Below are 10,371 nucleotides of genomic sequence, written 5' to 3'. Positions count from 1 at the left end.
CTGGTCTATATGAATTTTGCCCACAATTTTTCAACCACAAGAGTAACCCCCTTTTTTCAGTTTCTTGACTCATCACCGGTATCCTACTCTTATTTCTGCAAGATGCTTCAATCAGTTCGGACCTTCATCAGTCTAGATCCGAATATTTACTAAGGGTATAGTTTTCGGATAGCGGTTGCTACCTCTGCTTCAGGAAAAAGGATGCCCGAACATATCTTTCAAAAACAGGGTCGTTGGAAGTTGGATGCTGTTAAGTTAACTTTATTCGTGTAGTGATACAGTCATGATATACAAGTACGTGTTACTGCATTGATCTCTGGCCACTCTCCTTGTTGCTGTTTACTATACATCAAACCGTTTGTGAGGCGTAGAATTGTCTGCTGTTTGTATGCGCTTACATATTTTATTTAAAAACGTACTTGTGTTGTCAGAGTTTGTCTGTCTACAAAACTTGTTTGTAGCCGTTATGTAATGTGTATATCATACAGGTGAGGTCAGAATGTGTATGCTCACTAAACTGATTACTAGTTAAAGTTACCTCAGTTATTGCTGCGCATAGAAGTGAGGTAAGCATCTGTCAGCTCACAAACTGAATATTGTAATTCTGTTACTGTGTAGACCATGAGGTCACTATTATACACAATCTCTAGTTACTTTTATCACAAATATCTGCGAGGTCAGAGTGTTGTGTGTGTTTTTTTTTTTAAAGATTTGTACATGTTGTGTTTCAACTGAAGTCAGGATTTGCCTGCTCTGCATTTTGTTATGTCACTTTAGTTTGACATTTTTTTACTTCTCTGTAGATGCATGCAGTTAAAACTTCTTTCAATTCCTATCTGTTTTTGTAAAGCAATTTCTTTTATTTGATGTAACTACCATTCTCAGAGCCTTTGGATTGGGTGATGAACATCTAGTGACAGACCATGCTCTTTGTTCTATCTGATGTTCATCATCGGTGTCTATTTTTATACCTCATCTTTGTTGTAACACTATATATGAAGCAAATTGTGCTTATTTTATCTACAATTGTCCTATAGTATTGCGATATTGGACAATGGAAAAAAAATATCCTGGTTTTTGTTACAATTAAGTTTACGTGTCATTAATATTTCGTTGTTCTTGTGAGCACAACGGTTACAACAAGACAAGCTTCGGTCTCTGAATATGTCTCCATGCTAACACAAAACAATTTCTACATTTGCATATCACGTTAAGCCGAAACCATAAATCTTATAGAAACGACTAGATCATCCTGGTAAAATTATCATTGTATCCCCATGACTCGTAAGACCCTCCCTATTACTCTTGAATTAGTTTCCAAGACTCGTATGAACTTCCGTATTACTCCTGATTTTATCCACATGACTCGTATGAACCTCCGTATTACTCCTGAATTAGTTCCCATGACTCGTATGAACCTCCGTATTACTCCTGATTTTATCCACATGACTCGTATGAACCTCCGTATTACTCCTGAATTAGTTCCCATGACTCGTATGAACCTCCGTATTACTCCTGATTTTATCCACATGACTCGTATGAACCTCCGTATTACTCCTGATTTTATCCACATGACTCGTATGAACCTCCGTATTACTCCTGATATTTTCCCCATGACTCGTATGAACCTCCGTATTACTCCTGGATTTATCCACATGACTCGTATGAACCTCCGTGTTACTCCTGATATAACCCCCTTGACTCGTATGAACCTCCGTATTACTCCTGAACTCGTATGAACCTCCGTATTTTCCCTGCTGTATTTCATGAAGAGAATGAATGTTCCATTACGTTTTAGGGAATTATGGATGTAGGTAACGTTTGGAAAGTCTTCGAAATTAATGAAGAAAATCTTCGAATGCGTTACTTCAAGTAAGTATGAAACTGCAGGAATCGGTAACCTTCGGCAATTTCCGTAAGCATCAAAATCAGTAATATATTCTGATAAAAAAGAAAAATGAAACCACTGAAAAAAAATAGAACGCGAAAAAGGACTGTTCCAACTGACAGTTATTCAAACCTACAATGGTAACCTAAAATGTCTTCCGGATCCCCGGTACTCATTCTTTACTTCTACAATACCCTGGTCATGTAAGAATTAAATGAGGTTAGGTATGATATGAAAGGAATAAAAGTTATTATATCTTTTGTAGATGTACATATTCAGGTTATGAGTTGAACATTACACAGCGAGAATTCATAACTTATGATGTGTTTTGAAATAACAGCTTCGACCCGGATCCGACAGTTCGGCAGACATTTTGGACATTATTTTTCGGGTCTGTATTAGGATATTTTGGAATGGCCTTTAATCAGGCGACTGTACAACGTATCGGCTCTCTCAGGACATCACAAGAGGCAAACAAGTAAGGAGTTATCCAAATCACAAAACCAAAGCTAACATACACATGTGTTGCTACCATTTCATTTGACGATATTTTGTTACATGTGAGTATAAGAATCTCTTTAGCTCATATTTTTCTGTAAGGCCTAAATTTTCGAAATTTCACCGAGATCTTGAAGTAGAAATTCTCTTTTTTTCTGCTCGGCAGAAATGGCAAATAAAATAATTCTTCTCAATAAATCCCGGAATCACGGAAAAATAGCATATACAGTATGTGTTTGTGCTTGTATAGCAATCAAGGGCTGACTTCCGGCGGTTATAGATTTAATAGATTCGTTCATAAATAATTATATTCTTTTAGAACCTGACTCCACACAAACAATTGCTGTTTATCTTATCTTTTTCATTAGCGGTTCATCTTGCAGTTTTCGCCATGTTTATGAGCAGATAACACCTGGTTTGAGAGTGTTTTTTTTCTTCCAGAATTCTCTATTTCGCCGGTCCGGTGTACTTTTTGTTTGGTGTCCTAGTTAATATTGAAGGACATGTCATGTTTGCCTACTTCAACTCTGTTAACTGTGATCCTGTCGAGTCTGGCATTATTAAAAACCCAAACCAGGTAAAAAAAACAAAAAACAAAAAACTTGAATCGTAATATTTATTTATGATTTAATTATTCGTGAAAAAAAATCGAAATTGGTTGGCTGCCCGGGGTCACGCGATAACTCGTTCGGACGAGAATCGAACTTTATTCAGCTAAAGATGATGACCCGTGGCTGTAGGTTCGAATCCTACACAGTGTACATTCATATCAAACTTTACAACACTGTAAAAGACGTTATTCTAACTTATAACAATAAACCTTGTTGGAGAATCCGGGGGAAATTCGATACTTTATCACGTCCATTCCCTGCATCGGACCCAAGACGCCTTGGTGGTGTTGTTTGGTGCAGATAGATCAGATTTCGATCGTTTTGGGCTTTCCTTGAGAAGACGTGGCATATGATATTGCTATTAACGTCTCCTTGAGGGTCCTGATCGCTATATCATTGGACAACATATTGGAGACTTGTCAAATGAAACCAAGAGCAATTAAATACAGATGCTGTCTCGACTGATTATTTTCATCGAAAAACTCTCAACAGACACTGTTATTTATTTTGACAAGAACCTGCATTATGCATGTTTCCAGGGGAAGGAGGGCTATGATCGATATTGTTTAATTAAAAACTATTCAAACTTTGAATTTATTTTTGTTTATTTATACCAGTTACTACCATATATGGTGGTTAGGGTGTTCCATGGCTTTCCCGGGCTCGCGGGACTATTTCTCGCCTCTTTGTTCAGTGCATCGTTAAGGTAAGATGTTTCATATTCTAGTGACACAGAAATATGACATATTCGTTACTGAAAACATTTCATCACAAAGAAAATGTGACAAGGATGATGTCCTTAATTAAGCTCGGTAAGCTAAGCAATGTGGAATTGAGTATTGTGTCTGTGATTTCGCTACCACTATTTTGGAATAGATAGTTTTTAGACCATACATAAATGTGTGTTTTAAGGCAAAATGCTTACATTTCTGAAATATTTGCTTAAAAAAAATGTTAATTATTTTTTTAAAACACGATTGAGTTTTTTTTTGTTTATTTTTTTAGTGTGTGTTGGTGTGTTTTTCGATTTTTTCTCTGAAAACCGATAGTAAAAAGTAAGAAGTCAATATTGTTCGTATCCTGTATTATGTCACACTTTTCATTTCAGCACAATATCATCAGGACTTAGTTCTCTTAGCGCTCAAACCATTGAGGATTTCATTAAACCCCGTTATAAGGACATGTCCGACAGAAAAGCAACAGCCATAGCGAAGTTTTCAGGTGAGGACACATACACGGCAGGTTTATACTGTCTTTAATACATTGGTATCGGTAAACGGGCTTTTGTTTCATTTTTGCTTGAAATCGGCAATTATTGCAATATAAAAACCAATCAAGTTCCCGATAATACAATGACATATAGATAACAAATATACGTTATCTGTATATATGCGAAATAACTTTGTTTTATTCTGTATCATGTTCTTCATGTTGATTGAATCCATAAAGTTGTTGGTTGATTACAGTAACAATATCGAGTTTATTGTGTCAGCCAATCAAAACGCGTTTGCAGTATAATCCACGTGTGATCTGTGTCTTTTACTTGCTAGGAAGTTTTCATAATGTCTTGCGAGTTGAATAACAAAGCCTGTGATGGTCCTCTATTTTTAAAAACTAAAAACAAAACTATGTTATATGATTCTCATATATCAAGAAAGTAATTTACAATTTGATTAATTTCATTGATTTAAGAACGTAGTGGGCGTGGTCAAATTAATTCTTGACTATCTCTTTCTTAATTTATTCTTGTTTGTAGTTGTTTTGGCCATTGTCTCCGTTCAGCAGAATCGACAATGATTATACAATCTTACATTCATAGTCATATCAATATGTCATGATGTCGGCATGTTTATTTTTCATGCTTTTTAATTTTTGGTTCTGTAAATAGGGACTTTGTCTGTGTGATCTTTTAATAAGAAGTATTCTACCGGTCTTTTAAATCCAAATGTAAAACATTATGTGTTTCAGTTCTGATCTATGGCGGACTTTCTTTGGCAATCACAGCTATGATAGCGAAAGTACCCGGATCATTGAGTCAGGTAAGTAGGATTTTGGTTAGTTTGTAAGATTGTACAGTGATTAAACGCAGCGATATACATTGAAATGACAATAGACGAGATAATAATAAGATATTAACATGAAATTGATATGTAACCCAACCATACAAATGACTGATCATGGATATCGCAGATCGATTTTCTTTTACTCGATAAACGCACATGTAGAAGCAATCACGTACTTATCTCGAATCCTCTCAAATGATAGAAATATAATGCATACGATATTAAGTACATGTATACTGTTATCGTTTTCACAATACATTGACATATCCCGTGTACTCGAGAAATCAGATCAAATGTTTTGACGCTTTCACCTCTTGGAAAACTATGGACAAATAAATAGTGTGCGTTTTATAATTCTTTGATTGCACCCATTTGAAAATGTTATTTTGTTTTATCACATGTGAAAGAACCGATTAGAAAAGCGTGAAAATGTTCCAGATAAGTGGCTCACTCCTCACCTGCTTTGGAGGTCCAATTGCGGGAATGTTCTTTCTTTCTATATTTTGCCCCTGGGCTACGAAAAAGGTAGGTCTGTCTTTTCATGAACCTGGTTTTTATGACAACAAGGTACTACCAATTTTGATCGCTCCTGAAGCAACAGACGTTTAGTTTTATACTTTTTCTGTTGTTAACCTTTAATACTGTCTTTTGTTTACGTTTTCAATAGGTTGATTTTAAGTTTCAACTATATTTATCTTATTTATTTATCTATTTTTCATATATTCGATGTTATAATTTATCGATATTATTTATTCTGCATTAACTAATACTTCATTGCAGGATTATCTTTACAAACATTTGAAATACTCCACAGAACATCACTTCACCAGTGACTTTACCACTTAAAATACACTGTACTGTTGAAATAAGGCAAAGAATGTAGCGTCTCTCGTCATCTAATGTGTGCTTTATGCTATCATAGAACCAGTATATACATTATAATGTGTAATACAAGAAGACTTTTTTACGTTATATTTCTCTGGTTACAATAATAACGTTATTTTCTACAATATATATCCATATTATGAAGTTTCGTTTACTTCTCTGTCACTTGTCAAATGACCAATGAAGTCATTTTAACATGTCATAGTTGCTTTCGCTTAACAGAGAGGGAAGTATTCAAAACAAGCAAATCTTTGACCAAATCTTAAATACACCTCCATAGGAAAGATGCTTTTCATCAACTTATTTCCAAATAAGTATACATTACTTACAACATCCTCGATACTCCAGGGGTTACATTTACTTTCGCTCTCTGCACCCCTTGGACATGTCACGGCAAAATTGAAGGTTCCTTGTGTGACACCTTATGGACAAGACGAAAAAGACTAGTTTGATCCTTTGATGTACATCAAACTAATCTTATGGTTGTTTGACGGTTTGTTGTAACGGCTTTGAAGTTGGTGGCCATTCTTTTGTAATCTTCAAAGGAAGCGTATCAGTCTGTGATTAGTCAGTTTATTTCTTCTGAAACCAATGAAATTACATCGTTCGTGCTTTCAATTTTCCCAATGACATTTTCCAGGGGTGCAGAGAGCGCAAATGATCTAACCACTGGAGTATAGAGGACGTACTTGATACAGGAGAAACGTTCTGTCGACGTCATTTCGATCTCGCAATATATGTATATGTACACATATGTTTCATTTCTATTTGCCATATAAAGGTGACAGAGTTTTCACCGCAACGACATACACGTGTGTAATATTCAAGTAATTAGAGGTTGCTAATATACTTTTAGATTGCATTCATCTGGGTATATATGATAACGACTATGTTTTTTCAAATATTTTTATGTGCTTCGTGTTTTGAGGGGGCTGAATTGTGAGGAAATTTTGATAAATATAAACGTTATTGAAATAATATTCATGCATGGTGTATAAGCTATCAATTAAGTATTTGTCACTTTCAATTTGTCCACCACAGGGATTCCTTATCGGTGGAATATTATCGATGCTGTTTGTCTTGTGGATATCTCTCGGATTAAACTTTTTCACGTCAGCACCAATCCAGCCCTGGTTACCACCAAATCCCACTGATAAATGTTTTGGTGACTCCGAACTCTCTTCAAATAATACTTCGTTGAAGAATTCAACCAATTTTTTCAACTGCTCGACGGTCTCACAGTGTGATGTATCCTCGAGGATTGCAAAGTACCAAAAGGATATGGAAATTTTCAATGCAATAGAACCGTGTGTATCATTACCAGATGGAAATTGTTTTTAAAATTTGATCCTTATATGTACAGATGATATTTTATTTGTTAAACATTGGTCTACGGATCTTTATCTGTTTTAAGTTTGTTTTTAGAATTCTCTGTGTATCTTAAGGGACATTTTAACTGTGTTTAAATCAGATTTAATATCTTAAAGGCAATTAGATAAAAGTAATTTATATTGCATTATAGGTAATATAATTTAATTGGTTATGAATTGTATGATTTTAATAAAAAAAAAAAAAATCGGATTTTACAAATGTCGCTTAAAATGTTACATGATTTAGCTGGTTATGAATTGTATGATTTTGATATAAAAAGATGCATTTTATAAATGTCGCTTAAGATATAAGATAATTTCGTTGGTTATGAATCGTATGATTTTAATTAAAAATCAGATTTAACAAATGTCGCTTAAAACACAACATAATATAGGGGGTTATCAATCGTATGATTTTGATAAAAAATTGGATTTTACAAATGTCGCTTAAAACGTTGGTAACATATTTAAAGTCGCGTGAAATTTAATTCAATGACCTAGACTTAGATATATTGGGCCTCAGTTTTGATTTATTTGTTTCCATTTGAAGCTATAATGAAATAACATTTTGGGAATGTACAAATACTAATACTAATTAAAACTATATTTCGGAATGATCGATTTCACTTTCCTACTTGAAAAATGTCATTGCTTTATTCACTGAAAGTCAATTTAAGTTCAATTATAGTTCAAATATTTAAAAGTTTGTGTAATGTTTATTATTCCACAGGCAAGGCCTTGACAAGCTATACTCTGTCTCATTTCGCTGGTTTGGAGCCATAGGAACAATGACAGCAGTCGTTCTTGGTGCTCTTGTTAGCTATTTCACAGGTATGTTTTACAGAATGTGTTTCATTGAAAAAAGAAAAAAAAAATGAATTAGCACCAAAGATAATGCCAAGTTTATGAAATTGTATAGGACATTATTGTTTTACCTAGATTTCTTGACACATTTCATAATCAAATTAATTAAGATATATTCTAGTAACTTTAATGTGTCAAAACTTGAAAGAGCATTACGTATTTGCTGTTTACTAAATAAGCCTTATTTAAGTCTACAATGATACGTATGCTTATAAGATAAAATCTTTAAAATGGTTTATTGTAACATAGCAAAACATAATATGTATGGCAATGTGAAACCCGACTGTTTTGACCATCTGGTTATTTTTTGTCTTTCGTTTTTTAACAGCGTGTTACTTTTTTAACAACGCATAAAGTTTGTTGTTCATACCTATTTTGGCCATTTTGATTTTTTCTAGCTTTTTTCGACAGTTAGAAGCAGTTTAAAACATTTTGTTGTCCTTATTTATTTTGGTCGACTTGTAGCTATTTTTGATATTTCAAAGCAACTTTGACCGTTTGTACCCATTTAGCGGCTACAGTTTTATATGTCTGATGGTTCTGACTGTCAACAGCTTTGGCGTAATAATAAAGATATATCATATTGTATCTTGTAAGATTTAATGTATTCGGCAAAAGAGCTAGTTGTATATCAAAATCTGGTTTCGCCATAATTAAACAGTAAGAGAAAACTTGTCCACTCTCATTTTCAATTTATTAGAAAAAATAAATTGATGTGAATGTAAGTAATTTGCTTAATCATACAAAATGTAAATTGAAAGAAATAAATAGATTTATTTATGATGATAAACACCTGTTCTTAAATCAGCGAATCACAAAGCATTCTAATGGTCAAATATATTAACTTTTGAAACACACAAATTTACATCTAGAAATAATGTAGGAAAATATAGGTTAACTTACGTTTCATAGCTGAAGTAATAGTTTACTAAAACCGTAAACAGCACATATATAATTAAAATAATATATATACTTAAGATATACCATTGTTTTCCTGTATGTGTGTATCAGATTTAATCTTTCGTTTCTAGATCATCCTTCAGCAGATGAAGTAGACGTGAGATATATATTACCTCTTGGTGACCAACTGTTTCCATATCTTCCCAAAAAGGCACGCAGATATTTGGATTTCGGAGTTGATTTTGGAAAAGTACATACATTTGTCATATATAATTTACTTAATAATAGTGAAATCTTTGATAAAATGGAAACTTATTAGAGTTTCCCGATCAAACGTCTTGTAAAAATGATGATATTATAAAGGATGAAGTAATATTGATGCGACGCCATGTTACTTTGAAGATCGACAGAAAGCCATGCATAAGTAATGTACATTAAACAAGTGTTAGTCTTGCGAAGATTTCAAAAATTAATATTTATTGAAAAAGTAGAAAATTTGAAACAAGGTCATAAACAGTCGGATTTTAAAACACATTATACATGTGCATAGAATTAAAATTAAATTTAGGTTTGTACATTTTCAGAGGAGAAGATGGCTTATGCAACAAAATACTGATATGAAGGTATCAACAGACCTGTCTGAAAATTTCGACATCGGGATAGACGAACGTAAGAAAAATGATACCAAATCTGTGGAAGCCGGGGAATATGATACATGTAGTTATCTTTAAAAAGTCTGATCATCAGTCATGCTTAACTACGGATGTATATTGCACGATTCTCATTCAACATTTACCTATTTATATAAAGAAAAGAGAATAACAGAAAGGAAAGATGTGTTCTAAAAATGAGCGTAGAAAGAAAAAATAGATGTGGATAAAAAGTAATAATAACAGACAATGCAATCTTTATACAGAATTTATTAATTGTATTCGTCTTTACAGTAAATAAGAAAAATGGAAACTCTTAAATAAAGGATAGATCTGAACTTTTACAACGTTCTACTGCCCATCGTGATCAATATAATGATAGAGCGGCTGCATCATCATTAGATGGAGGAATTGTTCGGATGGAGCCTGATGTGAATGGCCTCAATTATCTCCATACTTTTTGGAGTCCCTTACTATTGCCTGCGTAGTCACTGATGACTATGTTTCCATGTTGTTTAAGATTCCTACCGTTATTCTTCATACTGGAAGAGATGGTGACAGTAAAATGTAAGGTATCGGTGTGTGTGGCTTTCCCCTATACTGTCGTATTCCTCGAACCGTCTGGACTCACATGAACAAATA

General features: G+C 33.7%; 2 protein-coding genes across 2 annotated transcripts; both read left to right on the top strand.

Annotated features, from left to right (window-relative positions):
- The first annotated feature begins 1,804 nt into the window (after nucleotides 1-1,804).
- LOC132544440 (sodium-coupled monocarboxylate transporter 2-like) lies at nucleotides 1,805-5,669 on the top strand. Its single transcript, XM_060208041.1, has 7 exons — nucleotides 1,805-1,872; nucleotides 2,229-2,366; nucleotides 2,828-2,963; nucleotides 3,615-3,703; nucleotides 4,106-4,218; nucleotides 4,966-5,036; nucleotides 5,499-5,669. The coding sequence occupies exons 1-7, from the start codon at nucleotides 1,805-1,807 to the stop codon at nucleotides 5,667-5,669; spliced, it is 786 nt and encodes a 261-aa protein (XP_060064024.1).
- A 1,344-nt stretch (nucleotides 5,670-7,013) lies between these two features.
- Nucleotides 7,014-9,810, top strand: LOC132544439 (uncharacterized). Its single transcript, XM_060208040.1, has 4 exons — nucleotides 7,014-7,252; nucleotides 8,046-8,146; nucleotides 9,211-9,329; nucleotides 9,664-9,810. The coding sequence occupies exons 1-4, from the start codon at nucleotides 7,014-7,016 to the stop codon at nucleotides 9,808-9,810; spliced, it is 606 nt and encodes a 201-aa protein (XP_060064023.1).
- Nucleotides 9,811-10,371: the final 561 nt, after the last annotated feature.

The sequence above is a fragment of the Ylistrum balloti genome, unplaced genomic scaffold (assembly GCF_031769215.1).
Source record: "Ylistrum balloti isolate Yb309-2 unplaced genomic scaffold, AGI_CSIRO_Ybal_v1 Utg369798, whole genome shotgun sequence".
NCBI lineage: Eukaryota > Metazoa > Mollusca > Bivalvia > Pectinida > Pectinidae > Ylistrum > Ylistrum balloti.
Note: the sequence above shows the minus strand (reverse complement) of the source record. Positions and strands in the feature narration are given on the sequence as shown.